At 44.4% G+C, this 24,284-nt stretch overlaps 1 protein-coding gene across 2 annotated transcripts in view; it reads left to right on the forward strand.

Moving 5' to 3' along the window:
* The window catches only part of CLCN3 (chloride voltage-gated channel 3), a 127,957-nt gene that overhangs the window by 44,089 nt on the left and 59,584 nt on the right, over positions 1–24,284 (forward strand). For both annotated transcript variants that reach the window (XM_048847682.2, XM_048847685.2), the window contains exon 2: positions 812–987. In XM_048847682.2, coding sequence (XP_048703639.1) covers positions 828–987 — 160 coding nt within the window. In that variant the 5' untranslated portion in view covers positions 812–827. The remainder of the gene's footprint in view (positions 1–811; positions 988–24,284) is intronic.

Genomic DNA, 24,284 nt, shown 5'->3' on the forward strand with positions numbered 1-24,284 from the left:
CCTCCGTGTTAGCAAAGGGATACACTTTGCTACCCTATTTGATTATGAATGTGTGGTTAAAAAATGAAGTTCATGTTGATCGACTTATATTACAGTAAAACCAGTTCTTAGTGTCTCTTTTTGGTTTACAACCTCTTAATAAAAGTCTTTCAGTATTTTATGACTTATGTATGACTTAATTCTGAATTTACTTAAATAGGGCTCACTCTTTTATGCACTACAATTAAGGTGACTTTTTAAAAATCTGTTTTAAAACTTCCTTTATACTCTGAGCTCTGACTCCAGTGGGATACTGGGATTACAGTAGACTATATAACATAGTTGGCCACACTGAGCTGACTTAATGGCTAAGGAAGCTTACTTTTTCATTTACCCCTCAACCCCGAGTATATTAACATTGAGTGTTGTTTATGCCATTGATCTTCCTTATGCTTGTTTAGAGATGAATATTGGCTAGGTATCTGTCCAAAGGGAGCCTATTTGGATTACTATCGTGTTTCGTCAGAGTGGAATAGTTACAGGAGAATTGAGATTGAAGTAGGAAGGGCCTGGGAAGGGGGATGAGGGAGAATTAGCCATAAATAAGACATTCTTCCTTGCATAAGAGGTCCTACATGGTAAGTATTGTTATACCAATATGTAACTAATAAAGAGTATTAAAATATAGTACTTGGATGTTGTTCCACATAGTATGATCTGAAGTTTTATCCAACGAAGCTCAAGTGTATTTGCTTTATTTAATATTAATTTTCAGTTTTCTCTTGTGTATCTTAAAAGCTGCTTCCTAACACAGCATTCTTCCCTCTCTTAGGTTATAAAGCAGCTAAATGGAGTCTGAGCAGCTGTTCCATAGAGGCTACTATCGAAATAGTTACAACAGTATAACTAGTGCAAGCAGCGATGAGGAACTTTTAGATGGAGCAGGTGTCATTATGGACTTTCAAACTTCTGAAGATGACAATTTGTTAGATGGTGATGCATCAATTGGTAAGTTAGTAATTCTTATTTATGGCTTTTTGGTTTAAAATCTCTTTCATTTAAGTCTAGAAGGGAATCGCTTTTGAAGCAGTAATTAATTTTCTCAATCTTGTCAGCAAAACAGTTCATGAAGAGATGGCTTTAAAAAAAGTTACTGAAAAATGTTTATTAGGGTCTATTAAGGTTTCTCTTGCTAAGCAGTTATATTAGACTTCCAGTGGAGCCTGACAGATAACTTTTCTGATCATCTTATGTCTTCTATCATTGCTTACAAAGCTGAAAAAAATCTTCTTGTCAAGTTTCTCTTCTCTTTGAGAAGAGAGTTCTAAAAGCCACCTCCTCTTTTCTTATCTGGCTCTTTGAGTGAGAAGGATGCAAAGTTAGCTCTCCTATCTGAACAGCAACTCCATGAGAATAGTTAGCTTATTATCCTTCATAGTAGAATTACACTGGGCGTAACTGTTTTTCCTACTGTTTACTGTAATCTGCTTTTTAGCACTATTCTCTTCCATATCAGAATAGAATGATGATTCTTCTGTAGGTGGTGACTGTACTTCCAAGAATCCCAGGAAAAGTACATTGTCCCTAAATGACTAAGTTAGAGCGACAAGGTGGGCGATGTAATACCTTTTATTGAACCAACTTCCGTTAGTGAAATAGACAAGCTTTCGAGCTACACAGAACTCTTATTCAATTTAGAACAAATATGCACTCTGTGGTGTTCAATAGTAAACACTGCCAAGAGGAAGAGATCCATCAGCAACAGTGTCTAAAAAACGTGATTCAGGTCAGTTCAACTGTTGCCTGGCCCATTTGAGTAGCAGCTGTGAAACTCACCAGTGTCTTCTAAGCTTTATTGTACTTCTACCTTTTCTTGTGGGCAGAAATGAAGAATCTTTTGTGTCTGTATCTACCAGAGTATCTCCAGCAACATCAGCAGCTCTCTGCTTGTTTTCATATGTAAAATGGGGACAATAACATCTTTGTTGCTCGTAAGAGTCCCATCAACAGCAGAGTGAATTGTAAATGTGAACTTTGCAACTTCTGTTCAGACCACTTTGGAGCAGATGAGATTTTCATATTCCATTAGCTGCTACTCAAGAAAGTGATGAGCACAAGTAAAAGGGCACTGAAGTGATCCCACTCATCACTCTAGATGTGAGGTCTTCAGAAACATTAATGAATTCATCTTCACAACACTTACATGAGGTAGGGAAGTATTATTGTCCTCATTTTACAGATTCCTATTCCCCAACCCCTATTGCTTCCCTTTTTCCCCTTCACCCTGGCTTTGTCATAGAATCATAGAATATAAGGGTTGGAAGGGACCCCAGAAGGTCATCTAGTCCAACCCCCTGCTCGAAGCAGGACCAATTCCCAGTTAAATCATCCCAGCCAGGGCTTTGTCAAGCCTGACCTTAAAAACCTCTAAGGAAGGAGATTCTACCACCTCCCTAGGTAACGCATTCCAGTGTTTCACCACCCTCTTAGTGAAAAAGTTTTTCCTAATATCCAATCTAAACCTCCCCCACTGCAGCTTGAGACCATTACTCCTCGTTCTGTCATCTGATACCATTGAGAACAGTCTAGAGCCATCCTCTTTGGAACCCCCTTTCAGGTAGTTGAAAGCAGCTATCAAATCCCCCCTCATTCTTCTCTTCTGCAGGCTAAACAATCCCAGCTCCCTCAGCCTCTCCTCATAACTCATGTGTTCCAGACCCCCAATCATTTTTGTTGCCCTTCGCTGGACTCTCTCCAATTTATCCACATCCTTCTTGAAGCGTGGGGCCCAAAACTGGACACAGTACTCCAGATGAGGCCTCACCAATGTCGAATAGAGGGGAACGATCACGTCCCTCGATCTGCTCGCTATGCCCCTACTTATACATCCCAAAATGCCATTGGCCTTCTTGTCCCTGTCGTTCTCTTTTGTTTTGTGCCCAGCCCTTCCCTGTATTCTAGTATGATAACTTCCTTCACCACCACACTGCCTGGGCACTAGCAGGCAGAGTATTGAGAGCACCGTTATCCATTCCAGTTCATGGCACCACACTGGCCCTTGGCAGCCAGAGGAGCACTTGCAGGCCAAGTGCTGCTCCGCTTCTGCATCCTTGGGATGGAGTTTGCTCAGTACAAAAAAACTTTTGAGAGTTTTGATGTCAAACTCTTTTTCAAATGTCTTTACTGATCACCAACAGTGATTTTCAGAGGCTCATAAGTTGGCCAAGTTGGAGCAGAATTTCATACGACAGAAAGGCAGCCCCTAGTCAGATTTCAAGTTCTCACTCTAGTCCATGGAGAGGCAATAGTTTCTCAGTGAAATTATTGTAAGAATTTTTTAATGTTTTCCCTAACATCATTCTTCAAAATGGTTGAACTGTTTTACCGGAAGTACTTGAAAGAAATTTAGCCTGATGCAGACACCCATTGTGGAAAATATCTGCTCAGATAGTTTGGAAAAGATCTAAGCAACTGAAAACAAAGGGCTTATAATGGAAAATGTTAAATCATCTAGAGGTGTTTTTATAAGGTTGCATATCTTATTAAAAGATTTGTGTATAGCTTGATATGGGTCTACTCATTTTTATGATTACTGCATCTTAGTGTGGAGCACTTAGTTGTGTTGGAGGTTGCACTTTATTTGCAGGGTTTGTGTGAGGATTCTAGTTTAAATGGGATCCTAATCACATACTTTAAATGTAATTTGTTGGTCTTATTCAACTGTTTAAGACAGAGAAGGATTTTATTTCCTCCCCCCCCCCCCCAACGTTTTGGTCTGATTAGGAGGGTTTTCACTTAAGACACGCTGGAATGGCATGACCAATCATTAGTACAGCAGTGTTTGACTGGGCTAAAGAGCAGATGAGGATCTAATTTCACTAAGTGGTTCACAAGAATCACCCAGAATGGATCTGCGGGTTTATACACTCGAATGCATCTGATATTCTTCTTTCTGGCAATGAGCTTATTTTTATCAATGACATACCCAAACCTCACCTGCCAAAATCCTGGGCATCAGTATAATGGAACAATAATTTCTACCATAATCATATTTGATTAGAATTAGTAGTTTCTCAGGATATTTACATTTCTTATAACTAAAAGAATATTTTGTATAAACTACCAAAAAGTTGAAGTATAGCTACCTTATGGTTTATTCACTGTAAATTGCTTTCGTTGGCAGTCCTGGAGGTTTTTTGATCAGAGTTGTAAAAACATGCTTATTAAACATTTAAGTACACAGCAAAACATTTTGTGAAACTAAAAATTTATTTATTTATTATTCTTTCTATCTCCTTGGTGTGTGAATTTAAATCTTCATACTAATCTTGTTTCTCACAGGGCCAAAATCAAGCAGGTGCCTTCCTGCTGGATTTCATGGCTTCATTATTGTGGCTTGTTCTTTGATCTTCTTCTTTTTCGCTTTTGTTTTTGGCTACTGCTGCCTTTTTAGAAAGGCTTCTGGTATTTAAATTGGATTTTCCTTTACCTTCCCTCCATTATAATTTTTAAAAACGTTTTTGTGTTCATTGAATCCAGGCATGCAAGATGAATCCACCGTACAGGATTAAATTACATAATTTATGGCTCATCATCCTAAAGCTACCCTGTATCTTTCCAAGTTGTTGTTCTGAATAAAAGAAAACAGTGAAGAAAAAATAAAATGAGGACAATTTTAATATTGTAGCCAGTCCTTTTTTTGTAAGAGTTAAAAAAAAAAAAAAATGTGCCTGCAATGTTTAGTTTGCTTTTCCTCCATTTTACAAAATAAAATATATTGCAGAAAAAAAAAAGTGCCCTCTTTATTCAGGGGCCTGGTCCAAACCCCATAAAAGCCAATGGAAACTTTTCTGTTGACTTTAGTAGCTCCCGCTTAGCCCCCTTACCCACTAGGCCCCTGAGTCAGTAGAACCTTTAAGCATATGCTTCTCCTTAGTCACATGAGTAGTACCATTGAAATCAATACTCAATCCCTGAGTCAGCTAAGTACTTAAGAATAAGATAGGTAATATACATTCATTATTTGATAATTCTTTGTATTGGGTATTGAATGCATGCTAAATTAGAGAAGATACAGGGAACACTAAGGGACTCCTCCTGCTTATCTTACCCAACTACACCCATATTGTCTTCTCTGGCTCTGATTTGACCCCTATGTCTGTTAAGCATTTTGAATTCACAGGCTAGGATTTGTCTACAAATAGTTTTCATGAAGTCCTGGGTATCTTTTTTAATATTTAGATTAACTATATGTATAAGTGAGCTTTGTGTTAAAGGTTGATGTTTTTGATTTTCAGTTTATGGTTTGAACTGATTCCTGCAGTTCCTCGTGGATTTCTCCTTTGTCTCTATACCTAATACTGTAGAATAGTTTTGTTTAGGTAATTCTGTCACTCCTTGCTGTCTGTATAATTAACAACTGAAAGCATCTATCACAGGAGTTCAGATACCATAGTGAAATATAAAATATGTGACCAGATATGCTGACATTTTCACTATTCTTAACTCTTACACATGTAAATTTATTTTACACTCTGATGCTGCGGCCATTGTGTTCACGCAAATCTCATTGACTTCAGTGGTACAAATGAGGTCTGCAAGATTGTGGTGTTAGGGAGGACCAGTAAGTGTCACTAACCTGTGAATCCTTTTTGAGTGCCTGGAGACTGGTAGTGGACGGAAACCACTGGCAGTTCTTGATAAACTCTCTCAGAAATCCTGTTATAACAGGGTAAGTAGTTAGGTTGCTGTATGTGTGTAGATTTTGGATGCCTTGAATCACATTTTTTGCCTTGGAGCAACACTGGCTTGTCAACTGTGATTAAAAAATAACAACTGTTTTTGTTGCCTGTTAAAGCTTTATCTATTTGTAGAAATTACATTTACTATATTTTTTCTGTTTGCGTTAATATGTGCTGAGAAGTAGGAGGTTATGATAGGCTAGAATATCAGAAGTACCTGCATCTTTAGAAATGGAAAAAACTTATAAATGCATTTTCTACAGAAGTACTTCTGCAGATAACAGCTTTATGCTGATGCATGAGGGATTTCCCCCATTTATTTATTTATTGTTTAAATTGAATTAATATATATTTGCTCTGAATTTGGCATATTTGCTGTTGGGGACCATATTTGCTGTTGGGGACCATCTGTATCATTTGCTGCTACAAAATATTATGCTGCCTGCGTCAGCATTTCAAAGCATGCAGGAGGATATCCATTCTCCTATTTATTAAAGGGACAATACCACTTAAAAGCCATATTTGATTTGTATTGCAAAATATATGTATACATGTTACTAAAATATGTTATTACATTGCAAGAGTTTGCAAAATCTAGGGTTTTTTTGTTCACTAAAAGAACTAGTTTTCTGAATATAAGCTGGAATCTCCAGAATTGATAACTTGATGCAATGTGAAGATTATTCTGTTAAACACTCACGTAAGGAAATAGAAATATATATTAGAAGACAGAATGCATAGTATTCTCCGCCTTTGCCCAAAATATGGATTTTGGGAAGACAAGCATTCTCAAAACCAAAGATAAAGGCTCAGTTTACTCTGCAGCCAGCTGGACTTAAACTCTGTAGCAAAGTCTCTGGCACAGCAGCTGACTGAATCATCGGGCAAGTCTACACTACAGCGCTATGTTGGCATAGTGTCTACAGGGTGATAGAAACATAAATAAAATATTTATTGCAGCTGACAAAGTGGGTATTCACCCACAAACGCTTATGCTCTTATACATCTGTTAGTCTATAAGGTGCCACAGAACTCTTTGCTGCTTTTACAAATAAAATAGTTTACTATGTGACTTAAATGTGATCATTCTACTTCTCCAAATAATAAAATGTAATATAATAATTCTTCAGCTAGAGCTGTTATTATTATGTAACTAAGAAAATCACATACAAATTAGGATAACTGATTATACAAGACTCAGACAGTGTGTGTTAGGTTTTCTCTGCCACAGATGTGGATGCATTCTCTCATGGACACTTAGCACTGGTCTACACTAGGACTTTAGGTCGAATTTAGCAGCATTAAATCGATGTAAACCTGCACCCGTCCACACGATGAAGCCCCTTATTTCGACTTAAAGGGCTCTTAAAATCGATTTCCGTACTCCACCCCTGACAAGTGGATTAGCGCTTAAATCGGCCTTGCCAGGTCGAATTTGGGGTACTGTGGACACAATTCGACGGTATTGGCCTCCGGTACCTATCCCAGAGTGCTCCATTGTGACTGCTCTGGACAGCACTCTCAACTCAGATGCACTGGCCAGGTAGACAGGAAAAGAACCGTGAACTTTTGAATCTCATTTCCTGTTTGGCCAGCGTGGCAAGCTGCAGGTGACCGTGCAGTGCTCATCAGCAGAGGTGACCATGATGGAGTCCCAGAATCGCAAAAGAGCTCCAGCATGGACCGAACGGGAGGTACGGGATCTGATCGCTGTATGGGGAGAGGAATCCGTGCTATCAGAACTCCGTTCCAGTTTTCGAAATGCCAAAACCTTTGTCAAAATCTCCCAGGGCATGAAGGACAGAGGCTATAACAGGGACCCGAAGCAGTGCCGCGTGAAACTGAAGGAGCTGAGGCAAGCCTACCAGAAAACCAGAGAGGCGAACGGCCACTCCGGGTCAGAGCCCCAAACATACTGCTTCTATGATGAGCTGCATACCATTTTAGGGGGTTCAGCCACCACTACCCTAGCTGTGTTGTTTGACTCCTTCAATGGAGATGGAGGCAACACGGAAGCAGGTTTTGGGGACGAAGAAGATGATGATGAGGAGGAGGTTGTAGATTTCTCCGCTTGCTTGCTGTGAGCTACCGGTTTTCCCGACAGCCAGGAACTGTTTCTCACTCTGGACCTGGAGCCAGTACCCAAGGCTGCCTCCTGGACCCAGCAGTCGGAAAAGGGACCTCCGGTGAGTGTACCTTTTAAAATACTATACATGGTTTAAAAGCAAGCATGCGAAAGGATCAATTTGCCCTGGCATTCGCGGCTCTCCTGGATGTACTCCCAAAGCCTTTGCAAAAGGTTTCTGGGGAGGGCAGCCTTATTGTGTCCTTCATGGTAGGACACTTTACCACTCCAGGCCAGTAACACATACTCAGGAATCATTGTACAACAAAGCATTGCAGTGTATGTTTGCTGGTGTTCAAACAACATGCGTTCTTTATCTCTGTTATCCTCAGGAGAGTGAGATATCATTCATGGTCTTCTGGTTGAAATAGGGTGCTTTTCTTCAGGGTACATTCAGAGGAGCCCGTTCCTGCTGAGCTGTTTTGCCTGCGGCTGAACAGAAATGTTCCCCGCTGTTAGCCATGGGGAGGGGGAGGGTTGAGGAGGTAGCCGTGCGGTGTGGGGAGGCAAAATGCGACCTTGTAACGAAAGCACATGTGCTATGTATGTAATATTAACAGCAAGGTTTATCCTGAAAGACTGTAGCCACTGTTTTATAAAATGTGTCTCTTTAAATACCACTGTCCCTTTTTTTTTTCTCCACCAGCTGCATGTGTTTCAATGATCACAAAGAAAAGGAGTACTTGTGGCACCTTAGAGACTAACCAATTTATTTGAGCATAAGCTTTGGTGAGCTACAGCTCACTTCATCGGATGCATACTGTGGAAACTGCAGAAGACATTATATACACAGAGACCATGAAACAATACCTCCTCCCACCCCACTCTCCTGTTGGTAATAGCTTATCTAAAGTGATTACTCTCCTTACAATGACAGGTTTCAGAGGAACAGCCGTGTTAGTCTGTATTCGCAAAAAGAAAAGGAGTACTTGTGGCACCTTAGAGACTAACCAATTTATTTGAGCATGAGCTTTCGTGAGCAACAGCTCACTTCATCAGATGTTTACCGTGGAAACTGCAGCAGACTTTATATACACACAGAGAATATGAAACAATTTTCTTTTTGCGAATACAGACTAACACGGCTGTTCCTCTGAAACCTGTCATTGTAAAGAGAGTGGTCACTTTGGATGGGCTATTACCACCAGGAGAGTGAGTTTGTGTGGGAGGGGGGCGGAGGGTGAGAAAACCTGGATTTGTGCTGTTACTCTGAAACCTGTGTTTACTCTAGGGGCTTCTGATGGGACAGCTGTGTCTGTCAGAGATCACACCCCTGATTGACATAGCTGTTGTGTAGACATAGCCTCAGTTCCATTTTGTGTTGGTGTTCATGTAACACTAACAGACCCTGGTCATCAGTGGGCAGGATTGAACCTGTGACCTCTGTAGCTAACTGCATGAGCCAGGGGCTGCGAGTTGTATGGGCTCCTGGTGCCTGGACTCCAGCAATATTCAGGGCCCGGGGGCCCAGCTCCACCAATGTTTGGGGCTGAGTGTCTTCCCCTAGCCCTGCCTGCTGCCCTTGTGCACCTCCCCCGAGTGTCCCCCAGCCCCCACTTGCTGCCCTAGCGCACCTCCCTTGGGCCCTGGAGCAGATACATGCTGCCTCCCTGCATCAACTGCCGCCGCAGGGTCCTAGTGCCTCCCATTCACTACTGCCAGCACAGGCTGACCCTGAGCCTGCCCTTCCCCCCACAGACCCTTTCATTTTCCAGCAGGACCCTCCTCAAGCACAGGGGGCCCCCTGCCCATAGTCACTGCTCCTGCCCCATGCTGGGCAAGAGACAGCCCCATCCCCAGTGAGGCTACAGTGAGGGGCAGCACCAGGGGAGGAGGCACACATGTGATGGCAACCCCCCCATCCTCCTGCCCATGGCACCCACCACAGGGGAGGCGAGGGGGCTTCCTGTACCTGAGAGGAACTTTAGGAGCACATGCAGTGACAGTGGTGCAAGGTGAGTGTGGTGCAGGGGGGGCCCTCCCCCAGAGCTTGCTGCTGCCTGCAGGGAGAGGGCTGGGGGAAATCCTCCTTTTCTGGCCCTTGTCCCAGGGCAGCCTGTCTGCACCCCAAACCCCTCATCCACAGCCCTCACCCCTGCATCCCAGCCCTCTGCCTGAGCCCCCTCATACCGCCAACCCCCTCATCACCAGCCCCACCCCAGAAATATACTTTAAATATATTTATATTTAAAAAAATATACAGTAACGCCTCGCTTAACGTTGTAGTTCTATTCCTGAAAAATGCTGTTTTAAGTGAAATGGTGTTAAGCAAATCCAATTTCCCCATAAGAATTAATGTCGGGGGGGGGGGTGAGTTAAGTTACAGGGAATTTTTTTTTTGCCAGAGGAAAGACTACACACACACACACACACACACACACAGAGTATAAGTTTTAAACAAACAATTTAATACTGTACACAGCAATGATGATTGTGAAGCTTGGTTGAAGCAGTGTAGTCAGAGGGTGGGATATTTCTCAGGGAATGCCTTACTGCTAAATGATGAACTAGCACTCGGCTGAGCCCTCAAGGGTTAACACACTGTTAATGCAGCCTCACACTCTATAAGGCAGCACGAATGGGAGGGTGGGGAGGGGAAGACAGCATGGCAGAGAGAGACAGACACACGCACACCGTGTGTGTGTGTGTGTGTGTGTGTGTGTGAAAGAGACTTTAAGAGAGCAGTTGCTGCCAGCAAGCTCCCTCCATTCTGAGCCCTGTCGTGTCTTTGTGTGCTCTGTGGAGATGGGGGTGCAGGAATAGGGGAGGAGGACACCCTGACATCAACACCCCTCTTCCCCGTCCTCCTCTGCACAGCAAGCAGGAGGTTCACAGGAGCAGCTCCGGGGCAGGGGGCAGGAGCAGCACATGGCCGTGGGGGGAAGGGACACCTGAACTGCCCAGCAGTTGATAGTCTGCTGGGCAGCAGCAGCACAGGGAACTTAGGGGGGCTGTCGGGGCTGATAGGGGGGCTGTCGGCCCACCGTGATTCCAAGCCCCCACTACTAGCTCCAATGGGCTGCTCTTTCTGCAGGGAGTGGACAAAGCAGGTGGCTGCCAAACAACACTATAAGGGAGCATAGCACAACTTTAAATGAGCATGTTCTCTAATTCAGGGGTTCTCAAACTGAGCTCCATTCAGGTGGTCCACGGATAGTTCCTTCTAAGGTGCGCTCCTGGGCGGCCGCACATGGGAGAATGAAGGGCCACCCACCTAATTAGTGGAGTTGCGCAGGCGTGGCTCTACTAATTAGGTGCCTGGAGAAGATGCACATGTAAGGTGAGGTGGTGGCCTTGGGGGGAATAGGGGATAGGTGGGAGGGGGCAGTGGTGTGAGAAGAGGAGGTGGTGGGCATTTGGGACGTGCAGGGCTACAGCGGCCAGAGAAAGAGGCTCCAGGGCTCCGGCTGCTGGGGAGAGACCCCCTTCCTTCCCAGCTTCAGCTCTGTGGCTGCTGTGACAGGGGAGAAACCCCACTGCTTTCCAGCCCAAGCTCAGGGGCTGCTGCGGTGGGGGAGAGAGGGAGAGAACCCCACTTCTTCCTGGCCCCAGGTTGGGGGCTGCTGCGGTGGGGGAGAGGCCACATCCATCGCATTAGAAAGGTTAAGACTACTGATATTAAAATATGAGTTGTGTGCTTTTATGTGTAGAACAAAAAAGTTAATTATTATTAAGGGTTTTTTTTATATAGCACTTTTATCCAAAGCACTTTACAATAGTTAGCTAACGGTACAAACAACATTTGGAAAGATCATTAAGTGGTTCGCCAAGACCCTCAGCAATTTTCAAGTGGTCCGCAGGGAAAAAAGAGTTTGAGAGGCACTGCTCTAATTGATCAGCAACACAACAACAAAACAATGTTAACCGGGATGACTTTAAGTGAGGAGTTACTGTATTGGCTTACAAGGCAGGTGGGGGGGGGGGGGCACGGGCAGGACTTGGGCCTGTTCTGGGCACCACCAAAAATTATACAAACCAGCCGCCCCTGGCATTAGCCTCTACTGCATGAGTTAAAAGCTATGTGGCTCTTAGCAAAGGTTATAGCAGACTCATCAATCTCTAGATGGTCTAGGTGCCACTAGAGGGGAATAGAGCACCACACCAAGCAGATATGGGTTACATCAACGGTTAAGAAATTCTAAAAAAAGAGTGTAGAGAGATAAGGTCGGTGAGGTAATAATACAACACTGCATACAAAAGAGACTGTAGATTGTTTAGGTTTGTTGGTTGAACTTAAATGAAAGTGGAAGTTGAGCAATCAGTTTCCTAGTGCAGTCATAAATTGCCTTTTCTTCTGCCCTCTAAACATAGAATCATAGAAGATTAGGGTTGGAAGAGACCTCAGGAGGTCTAGTCCAACCCCCTGCTCAAAGCAGGACCAATCCCAACTAAATCAGACTGTGTACATTCCTGAATTGACTGCGTAGTATATGAACTCTGCAACCCTACACAGTCTCAACTGAAGTGTAACCAGAGCTTCAAAATTCTCAATTCTACATTACACTTTGCACAGATGTATTAATAAACAGTATGACAGTATAGTTGTATGTTGCCATTTCAGTCTCAGGATATTAGAGAGACAAGGTGGGTGAGGTAGTATCTTCTATTGGACCTACTTCTGTTGATGAGAGAGACAAGCTTTCAAGCTACACAGAGCTCTTCCTCAGGTCTGGGAAAGGTACTCAGAATGCCACAACTAAATACAAAGTGGATCAGACAGTTTAGCATAAACTACGCTACACTGATGACATCTTCATCATCTGGACCCATGGGAAGGAAACCCTGGAAAAATTCCACCATGATTTCAATAGCTTCCACCCCACCATCAACCTCAGCCTGGACCAATCTACACGGGAGGTCCACTTCCTAGACACCACCGTGCAAATAAGTGACGGTCACGTTAACACCACGCTATGCCTACCTTCATGCCTCCAGCTTCCATCCTGGACACACCACACGATCCATTGTCTACAGCCAAGCGCTGAGGTACAACTGCATTTGCTCCAACCCCTCAGACACAGACCAACACCTACAAGATCTTCACCAAGCATTCTCAAAACTACAATACCCACACGAGGAAATAAGGAAATAGATCAACAGAGCCAGACATGTACCCAGAAGCCTCCTGCTGCAAGACAAGCCCAAGAAAGAAATCAACAGAACTCCACTGGCCATCACATACAGTCCTCAGCTAAAACCTCTCCAATACATCATCAGTGATCTACAACCCACCCTGGATAACGATCCCTCACTTTCACAGGCCTTGGGAGGCAGGCCAGTGCTCGCCCACAGACAACCGGTAATAGAGTGATCACTTAAGGTGAGCTATTACTGGGGGCGGGGGAGGTGGAGGGGGACCTTTTGTAGTGATAATCAAGGTGGGCCATTTCCAGCACTTTACAAGAACAGTAGGAGGGGAAATAAACAAGGGGAAATAGTTTTACTCTGTGTAATGACACATCCACTCCCTGTCTTTATTCAAGCCTAAATTAATTGTTTGCAGATTACTTCCAATTCAGCAGTCTCTCCTTGGAGTCTGTTTTTGAAGTTTTTTTGTTGAAGAATTGCCACTTTTAGGTCTGTAATCGAGTGACCAAAGAGATTGAAGTGGATATTGGATTGAAAGTCAGCGGGGCGGGCTGTGGGTCCTGCTTCCAGGAAGTAGAGAAGTTAATAAACATTAGATGAGATTAAATATTGGAAACATTTGAAACCAAGTTTGGTATTTATTTCCAGTACGCTTCCTTACTTAACAATTTGCTGATTGCAAGTTCTTACTAAATTATATAGGCTGTTTGTGCCATCTTTTTGTGGGGGTCTGTGTATATAACATTGCTTAGCAGAATGGGAATCTGATTCCTGATTCTGGCTTCTAGATACTATTGGAATACGAACAATAAAATAACTTTAAGACTCTCTGTATTCTATAAATAGGTTATTTTTGTGTGTATAATACACCTTTCATTTCTGTACCATCTTCTGAAGATCTCAGACTTTTACAAACATTACAATAGTGGTGTGAGGCTTAGTTCATTAAAGTAAAAAAACCCAAACTGAGTCTCAGAATTTACATCTGGGACCACTGTTCCCCCTAAGCTTTTGCGTGTGTGCATCCACACAAATCCTAAACCCCGCGCACATGGCGAAACACCACGCGCACAAAAAATGAAATACTACATCGGAGCCAAGCCGAAATATCATTTAAAGGCGACTTTTGACATTGTTCACATTTTACTCGCTTGGGTGCATTTGCCTCATTGTGCACAAATTTGAACTCTGCTTCAAAAATTTGCACGGAAGAAATTTTTTGTGCACCTGGTCTGTCAAAAATTAGAGGGAACATTGTCTGGGACTAGAACTCCTAGGTCTATATTTGGAATACAGTACTAAAGTTGTCAGTAACTGACTATCATCCCCATTTATTTTCTAGTATCACATACTACAGTTTGAGCTATACACACTGTATGTGTACAGTATATGCATATGAGCACAGGATCTTCTGCAACATGACAGTACAGGAAAGTTTGTCCCCTTGTGATTGTTTTATTAGTAGTCAGGTAAAATTGTAGTGGGGTTTCTGTCTAGAGCATGAGCTACTGTGTACCAAATGTACATTAATAAAGTTACTGGGCTGTGCTGCCTGCTCAGCAAAGTTGGAAGGCCTCTTTTTCTCTATTGCTGGACTTAAAAGTCCCATCAGAACATGTAATTTTGTTATGAATAGAAAATTAAGTGGAAAATACCTGCTTTGATTAAATCAATTGGGCATCAGTGAATTGCAGGTGTTTTAAATAGAAATTGCTTGTCTTCTTCTTCTGTTCATGGTTTCTAAGATTGTTCCTCATCATGAACCTCCCGTCCCCAGATAACCCATGAGCTTTTATGATATGAAACAAAAAATTATACTATTTGATTCATTTCAGAAACATTTATTTCTCAAACATAAAAAGGCACACATTGTCCAGAATGAAAAACTTGTTAGTCTGTAAATAGGCTATATCTGCCTCCAGAGTCCACTACCTAGTTAGGCCTAGCACTCTTTTGTAGCTATATTTTTTGCTTTTTCAGCAGGTAGCCCTTTACAGAGTTTCAACTAAACCAATAAATTTGATGAAAATACACCCAACTGTTTCTGAGCTAGCTGGATAGTAGTGCAGATCTTACTGAAAGTTGAAACAGTTCTGAATATAGGTCTCCAAAAGAAAATTCCATGAGGAGGAGGTAGTGACCTTTTGAAGACTTATTTTCATTTTTAAACTGCATAAAGAATATAGAACACACCAGTCGCTGTTTGTTTTGGTGTTTTGAAAAGTAAATCTTCCATTTGCCAGTAGAATGCCTCACAAATTTTTCCTGGAAATTGAATGTTTACTAGTGAAGGTTCCCTCCTCCCTCCAAATATACTATCTTGTAGCACATGATCTCTAACGTTGCAGAGACTAGTAGTGTGACATCTCTCTGGTTGTGGCAAACTTTCATCTTTTAACCTAGAACCACAGACAAAAGTCCAGGAAAAAAAATTACAGCTTTAGAAGGTCCAGTGTTTTACTTTTCTTCTCTTTGCAAGTACTAGTCAGTTTTCTCCGGCAACTGGTTCGATGTAAAAATCAGTCTGCTGCTTCCGCTCCTGTCTGTTGTCTAAAGTGTATCTCCATAGACAACAGATCATGCAGTGTGGTGGAGGCACTTCTTATTGACAGGTAATACCATGTGGTGGATTCACAAGACATAAGCACTTTAGGGGGGCATGTTGTTTAAAGTAATAGTTTAAGATGAGCGAATGAAAGCAGAGAAAATTAATGGTTTGCACATAGATATATAAAAACAGACATGAGTTTAAAACAGTGAATAAAGCAGATCAAGGCAATGGTGACTAAATGGATTTTTCACCAAAGGTTTAACAGTTTTTCCTTGATCTGTTTCCCTTTGGTTTGTCCCACCTTACATCCACTGGAGAACTTTAACACAATTTTACTTAGATTAATTTGTAAAATGCATGAGGGCAGGACTACTGACAACAATTGTACAACTGAGTGCAGACCCATGACAGCTAATGAAGAAATTATTTATATAAAAGATTTTTCTCTGGAAGAATGTGAAAACTGGTTCAACTGGAAGTGGTTGGCATGGATTTGGCTAATAGATCCGTGTTGCAAGAGGATTGTGAAACTGTGCAATTCAGCCGAGTTTATTTACATGTCATCAGGGTGGGGCAGAGTAGCTATAGAATAGTTTCATATAATCAGAGTTGCAGATAACAGGGAATTTTCAATGTACCAGATGTAAGCGAAACATGATTTTGTTTTGTCTAATAGGGAGTCTGAAGTTTGGATAATGGAAGCTGAGCTGTATGTTTCTTTTTGTACAGGTAATTCTTAATAGATTCTGTGACTCCATTTCCTTTCACTGGTATGTGGCTCTATTGACAGAGCTTACATCACATGTTCTGCACTTTCTCAGAACCATCACCATCTCAATTTTTTGTGCCTTTGATGATTGAGTCTCACGCTGATGTTGACACATGAGGATTTAGCAAATGCTGTTGGTGAACACAAATATGCAAGGTCAGACCAATGCAAGAACCAAAAACACAGTTCCAAGTGGGTTAGGCAAGATTGTCCATGACCATTGCATGCTGTTGTATCCTTGTTTTGCTTTTTTTGCTTTTTTCACATCAGATGTTAATGTGCACCATGCTTCAGAGTGGTTAATGGTGACATGACAGATCTGCCACCACTGTGCTTCCCTGTTGTTGGGGTCAACCTGATATGCGTCCAAGTTTGACTTCACTGTGCCTTGATAGTTTGTGCATTGGCCACCATGAGAACAGGTGCCTTTTTTACTGTATTATTCATGTATTTATGTTTTAATGTGCATGCTCTGATTCATGTCTATCTGGTATCTTGTATTATTTACTTGGGAAATGGTAATGTCAAAAATTTGTTAAAATCACCATCTTGAATGGTGTCTAGTAGTTATTTGGCAGCCATGTTGGCTACCCTTCTGTTTGGAACTTTGGTGCCCTTTAATTTGAGTTTGGCGCTTTTTTGTGGAAAGGCGGGGAAGGGACTCATCAGGTGGTCACTAATATGCCAAGAGACCAGAGGATATAAAAGGCCCCCGTGCCCACAGGCTTTAGGGCGCTGTCCTCCCTAGCAGCAGCCCACATTTGCATCATCGGATCAAGAACTGCCAAAAGATCTCTGAAAGATACTGCCACAGCTACTTACCTGAGAAATGATCCTGATCCTAATCCTGGTCCAGCAGTCATCAAAGGTCCAAGTCCCTCTTGCGCCGCTTGTCATTCCCAAGCGCAGTGGTAGGTCCGGATCCAACATCTTGAGGCCGAGACAGATGGTTAGATGAACTTTGATCTGTAAAGTATAAGTCCCTTTGTCTCTCATTTGTAGAAGGAGAGGGTTCTGGGCTTCATACCCATGCAAGCTACTGACATATTTGTCTATATATTTACCTTATGTTAAATCACCTTTTTAGTTACCTTTTCTTGTCCCTTATCCTTATTTGTACTGAGATCAGTTAGGTGATAGATCCTAATTTAGGGACAGCTGTACCTGTGACTTCTTAGCAGGGGTCCATAACATCCTTAATTTCTCCCCCCACATTGATACATTGTAACACCTTGCTGTAGCGGACTATAAAATATGGCCTTGAGTATTCTTGAGTTGGCCATTTCAACAAGATTCCCAGACCAATGCAGCTGAGCTTTCACACGTATGCTTTGAATGCCAGACATCAGGCAATGAAAAAGGATTTTGATAGTGTGAATCTTGTCCCACCACTTGACCCTGCAAACAGATTGAAGACAGTAGGAAACTGGTCCAGTTTTCTAATGTGGTGGCCATGTTGTCTCTCTCAGCTATATAGTGAAGGATTGTAAGCATAACTGCCTGATAGACATTCAGATGAGTGCTCATTTTGATGCCCCCATCATTCCATAGGTGATGTGACAGCATTCTAAAAGTTGATTTTACTACTGAGTTGGAGAATAAATAATCCCAGTAATTGAGAAAACATGATTTCCCTCCAAGGTGGCAGCACAGAATGCTACAGTGAAGCCTCTGAGTATTGATTTTCCAGCAAAAAGTTGTTAATCACACATCACTGACCAGTATATCCTATAATTCACATGGACAAAAGGCCACTCTTTCCCCAACTTCTCAGTAAATACACAATAAAGTACTGCAGTTGAGATCTTGTATTGCTAAGACTTTTTTTTAACAAAATATGCTCCAGAATAGTTACTAGTGCACTATACATTATCTACAACCACACAGTAAACTACTTCTTTGACATATGCTCATCAGGCTCCCAGAGCTATCAGCATAAAAGGTGTGCAAAAAACCTTGTAATCCCAGTGCATTGCTAATGCAAATACTAGGAAGAGGATAAGAAAAAGAGCTTATATTTTAAAGTCACAAGCGAGTGAAATGCAATATAAAACAAAATGGGTGATGATTTATACCCATTCCTTCCCAGAGTTCTCTGGCCAAAAATCTAAACTTTGATGCCCAAAAGCTGACTGAAGACATTTGGTGAACAAATGCATTATGAGGGAAGCTGTTTTAGATGCAAGAAGTGGCGCTGAAAGAATGCACAAAGTTAGATATAGGCAAAGGAGACAATTGGGATAATTTGACAGAAGCCTGGGCAGAAATGGGAAGACGTATAGTTGATGATTAAGGCAAGATATAGGAGGAAAGAAGATTTGTGTATAGTTTTTTGAAGTGAGGATTAGGAGCTTGCACTTGATGCAGAAAGTGTGTAGAAACCAGAGAAGAATTGGGATATAATCGGAACAGCAAAAGAGGAAGATTATATTGGCAACAGAATTTTGGATAGACCTAGAGAAGGAAGAAGTGAAAGGTAGGAAGTCCAGGGAATAGGAGGTTGCAGCCAAAAAGATACTAAGGGTGTATCTACACTGCAATAAAATAGCCATGACTGGTCCTTGTCAGCTGACTAGAGGTCAAGTCTATATAATTGCAGTGTAGATGTCTGGGCTGAGGGATGGACCCCACAAGTGGGAGAAGGGTCCCAGCCTTCAGCCCAATCCCAGACATCTACATTATCATTTTATAACCCCGAGCCCTGTAAGTGCAAGTCAGCTGACAGGGCCAGCCATGGTTTTTTTAATTGCAGTGTAGACATACCCTAAATGGCCCAGTGAGACTCCCAAGCTCAGTATATTGTATATAGAGACAAGAGTATTAACAGCACATCTACTTTTTCTTAATGCCTAGGAGCTGCAGGGACATGCCGGCCACTTCTGGGTAGCTCCCTCCCCGAGGTAATCACCGCCCTGCATCCCAACCTTCTGCTCCAGGCTTGAGCCTCCTCCCACATCCAAACTACTGCTGCTGGGATCAGGGAGCTGCGGTGGCCTGAGACTGCCCCAGCAGCGGCTGGTGCAGCTGTCCCAGAGGCTACCTGATCTGCTTGGGTAGCCTCACCAGCCTCTGGAAAAGTAACGGAGATCACAGAAAGTCACAGAATCTGTGACCTCCGTGACAGAGATAAAGCCTTAGTTATAAGGTCTGGGCCAAGCTGTAAAAGTAGGCCTCCCAGAAGCCTAATGGTCCTCCTTTCCTTGGCTTTCTCTTCTGTTCCACTTTGCTTCTCCCTTGTTAGTTTGTCTCTTCTTTCTCTCCCCCTACATTCAGGGTTCTAACAGGCAGTAGAGAAACATACCTCTTCCCCATAGACCAGGGAAATACAGGGAAGAAGAAACTATTGGGGTCTAAATATTAATTGTGTGTGAAACTCCAACATGCTCTTCTGTCCCACTCCCTTGTTAGTTAGGATCTGACTTCATTTTTCTTCCACAGCTCATCCGTGGGAGCAAGAGAGAGAGCGTTCCTGAGGAGTCTTACATTGTCACTACTATTCAGGCTATAAACAAATAGGAACTGATGGGGCAGAGGGGAAGCTGCCTATTGAGTGGTTCCTGGGTCAGGGCACCCTGATCAGGCTGGATCTAAAACAAAGTTCTTGGTTATGCCACAGTGATTGTGCACAATAGTCATGTGATTAGTTGATGGGGACTAAATCAACATAAGAAATACAAACAAAGTAACAAAAATTTTACTATGACTCCAACTGACCAAAAAAAAAAAAAAGCCAAAATTTTGCATTAGCTTCTATAGTTTGTATAATAAATATCAGAACACAACTTTTGGCAGTGTGACATACTTTCATATCAAACACAGATTTGCCACTTTCAGTTGTGTTTTTAGTGCTACTGTGTTTATTGCGGCAGGCATGGTAGAACCACCTATTATTAATCTTGCCTGATGCTTCCCACTATAAGATCCTGTTCTCAGCAGGACCGGCTCTAGGCACCGGCAAAGCAAGCACATGCTTGGGGCGGCACATTTCCAGGGGCAGTGTTCCGACCATCCTTTTTTTTCGGGGCAGTTGTGCTCTCGGAGCTGCACCACTTAGATGAGGCGAGGGCGCTGCGCCCCCGACCGCAGTGGGAAGGGGAAGCCCCAGGCCTGGGATGCTGAGCTGCCAGGGTCCAGCCGCTACCTGGGGAGGAGAGGGCGAGTCCTGCCAGGGAGCCGGGGCTGCGCAACCTCCTCTGCGCACTGGCTGCTGCACTGCCTTATGCCACCCCTTATATCGGGGCTTTTCTGCGCGGCCGGGCGGAGTGGGGAGGAGTAAAGCCCCTGCAGGCGCTGGCAGAAGGTGACATCACTCCCTTCACTTCCAGCACCGCCTGCGAGGCCCAACCCCACCTGATCTTGGGGCAGCAAATTTTTTGCTTGGGGTGGCAAAAAACCTAGAGCTGGCCCTGCTTCTCAGTTGCTTATAACTTTGCCAAACTTTTAACCATTTGTGTTGAAAATTTCCATGCCAGGTGTCTGGTTCAGGATTTTTATTATTATTATTTCAGTTACAATGGTTCAGCCATTTCTGACAAGGAGGTTACAGAAACATACATTGTTTTGCCCATGTTAAAAATTCTGGTGACCATCTCTTTGAGAAGCTCTAACACTTCGGCTTTGCAGCAGGGACTTAAAGTTTGGCAAGGGGCTGCCTTTATGTCAGGGATGTGCCTTTTCCTTTCCTGTGAAAATCCACCCAAATTGGGTTAGGTAGAAGCCCTTGAAAAATCACAGTTGGCATATACTCAGTAGAGGCTTGTTAGTTAACCATTTAAAGTTTCTGAAGATTGTCTCCCCTGACAATGCTCTAGTCTGTGGCTGCAGGAGGTTAAACAGGCCTTTCTCTTCAACTGCAGCTCCTGACAGCTCCAGGCTGTCTTAGGTCCGGGCAGGGCTGGATTAACTTTTTGTGGGCCCAGTGCCAACCCTATTTGTGGGCCCCCATTGGGGAAACAGGGCATGTGATGGACAGCGGTCCGCAGAGCAAGGGGCCAGTTGGGAGCAATGAGGCACAGCGGGAGTGGCCCCACTCAGCCCAGCACAAGGGCACTGTTTACAAACCCACAACTGCTAGACGCACACTGGCCAGCCCAGCGGTGCCAGCGTGCCCCTTTCACACTGCCCCCCTGCCCAGTGCCCTGCCCTTAAGCCCATTGCCCCCTCGCCCAGAGACCTTCCCCACAGATCCCCATGCCCAATGGTCCTGGACCCACTATGTCCAGCACCCCCTACCCAGAGACCCCTCCCACTGACCTCCCACCACAACCGCACAGCACCCTGCACACCATACCCCTGCCCAGCTCCCCCACCCACAGGTCCCCTACTGTCCAGCACCCCCTTCACAGTCCCATCTGTACAGCGCCCCATATTCCTGAGGGAATTCTGCATCAAAATCTGTGCATAATATTTTAAAATTCTGCGGGTGTTTTGGTTTTGTTTTGTTTTTTTACAGTAAATAAATGTGAAAACTCCACCATGGCAGTGGGGAGCACAGGCCACTGGCTCCATGGAGGTGGGAGAATACCATGCAGCCTGTCCTGCTCCCTGGGACAGGGACTTGGCAGTGAGGCTGAACCTGACCCTCGCACAGAACAAGGAATATGCCTGCCACATAAACACCCTGGGGTCCTTCCCTTTTGCGCCAGGCACACCAGATGTGGGCAAGGAGGCTCAGCCTGGCAGCAGGATCCAAGTGTAGAGGGACTTAGTGTGGGGGAATCCAGATGGGGGAGGGGGTTCTGTGTGGGGCAGTCTGGATGCACAGGGAGGTTCCAGGTGCAGGGGCAATGGGAGTCTGCAAGGGGGACCAAGTGAAAGTGGTTGGAGCTCATCGCGGGGTGTGGGGGTATGGGTACAGGGGAGGTGGGGTTCATTTGGGTAGGGGTCCAGGTATAGGTGGTTGAGGCTCAGTGGGGAGGGTGTCTGGGGGCAGCTCATCGACGTGGTACAGATGCAGGGCAGGTGGGGCTTGTCAGGGTGAGGGTTTGATGGGCCTGCTTAACAGGGGAGCCCCAGCTGCTGCTAAGGGGATCCGCATGCTGGGCCCCCGCTTTCCCTGTCCCCTTCTCTTTGTAGCGTAGGAAGCTGTCTGACTGGAATGCTGAGGAGTCAAGAGCTGGAAGCATGAAAGGAGGGGGAGTACATTGAGATAAGGAGTCTGGATGGGATGGGGACTGATAATGAAACATGGGGTGGGAAAGAAGAGGTGGGGAACTGGGCATTACGGGTGGGGGAGACTGCTCCAGCATCTCCCAGATGTTCCCAGTAGGGCGGGGTGGGGGAAGGGGGTGCTGGTGCTTGCTGCTTTGGTTCCAGTGGGTGGTCAGCCTAGAAATGTGAATGTTAAGCCAGGGGTGAGCAAACTTTTTGGGCCAAGGGCCACATCTGGGTGGGAAAATTGTATGTAGGGCCGGGAGGGGGGCTTGGGGTGCGGGAGTGAGTGTGGGGTGTGGGAGGGGGTGCAGCGTGCAGGAACGGGCTCAGGACAAGGGATGGGGGCAGAGGAGGGGTGCGGGGTGTATGAGGGGGCTCAGGGAAGGGGGTTGGGGCACAGGAGGGATGCGGAGTGCAGGAGGGGGTTCAGGGCAGGGGTGCAAGAGGGGTGCAGACTGCGGGAGGGGGCTTAGGCAGGGAGTTGTGGGGCGGGGTGCCGGAGGGGTTCGGGCTCTGGCCCGGCACCGCTTACCTAAAGCAGCTCCGGAGTGGCAGTGGCACGCACCTGGGCTAGGGCAGGCTCCCTGCCTGCCTGCCCGCCCGCCCTGGCCCCACGCCGTGCTACTCTGGGAAGAGGCCAGAACCACATCCCTGCTCGGCCCCTGGGGTCATGGGCGCACAGGGCTCCGCGCAGGGATGTGGTTCTGGCCGCTTCCCAGAGCGGCATGGCATGGGGCCAGGGTGGGCAGGCAGGGCACAGGTACCTCCCCCGAAGCTCCCATTGGCCGCGGTTCCCCGTTCCCAGCCAATGGGAGCTGCGTGGGGCAGTGTCTGGAGGCAAGGGCAACGCACGGAGCCCTCTACCCCTCCCCAGGACGTGGTGTCAGCCACTTCTGAGAGCGGCGCGGGGTCTGTGGCACCATGGGGGGCAATCCCGCGGGCCTGATCCAAAGCCCTGAGGGGCCAGATCCGGCCTGCAGGCTGTAGTTTGCCCACCTTGTGTTAAGCTGTTGTTTAGGCATGAGCCAAAACATTCCTAAGGCTTGCAAACAAGGGAAGGGAATGATGATTTTTAGTCATTTATATCTTCAGCAAAATCTAAATAAGTTTAATTGGGCAAAGAAACTGCACTTCTGTACTTGAGAGCTGTCCCCCTGCCAAATATCAGAGGCTTGCTGCAACTTATGGAGGTGTGAGAGCATCTCAGAGAAAAGGTGGCAAGAATCTTTTTAGCATGGGAAGTGTTAGTCACTACCAGCTTCTGCTATACTATTCCCAGAAAAAAAAAGTGTTAAGATTGACAGTACATATAAAAAAATATTAGAGATGTTGTCGTTATTCCAAAACCAAGCAATGTAAATTTGGGAATTTAGAATTATAGTTAAACTTAAAAGAAATCTAAGTGTTTTTAAGGTATATAAATGAATAGTTAGGACACCAAAACACCTTAACTCTACCCTGTAGTGACACCAGGCAAAAAACATGTGATTTAAGGCATTTTAGTATTTATGTTCCTAAATTAGAGTAAACTGATTTTTAAAGACACATTAAATTTCCCCAACCCCCTGTGGCATCATTGCACAACAGAGATAGGTTCTTTGAATTCTTTAACTATGCGTTTCCATAACTTAATATGTTTAAATTTAACTTTAACTCTGGATTTCTTGGTTTTTTTACATCTAGTTGTGGGGTAATTGCGACATCTTTGTACTACCCTCTCATTTCCCCCTACTTCCTGTTTTCCAAGTTCATCCTGCCTCTTGCACCTTTATACATTCTCCTACATATACATCACAAATTCTGCTTCCTCCTGTCTTCCATATCCAGCTTTCTCCTCACTCCTGCACCTTCTATGTTCCCTTGCACACAGTCTAGTTT

Source organism: Caretta caretta, chromosome 4 (assembly GCF_965140235.1).
Source record: "Caretta caretta isolate rCarCar2 chromosome 4, rCarCar1.hap1, whole genome shotgun sequence".
In the NCBI taxonomy this organism is placed as follows: Eukaryota; Metazoa; Chordata; order Testudines; family Cheloniidae; genus Caretta; species Caretta caretta.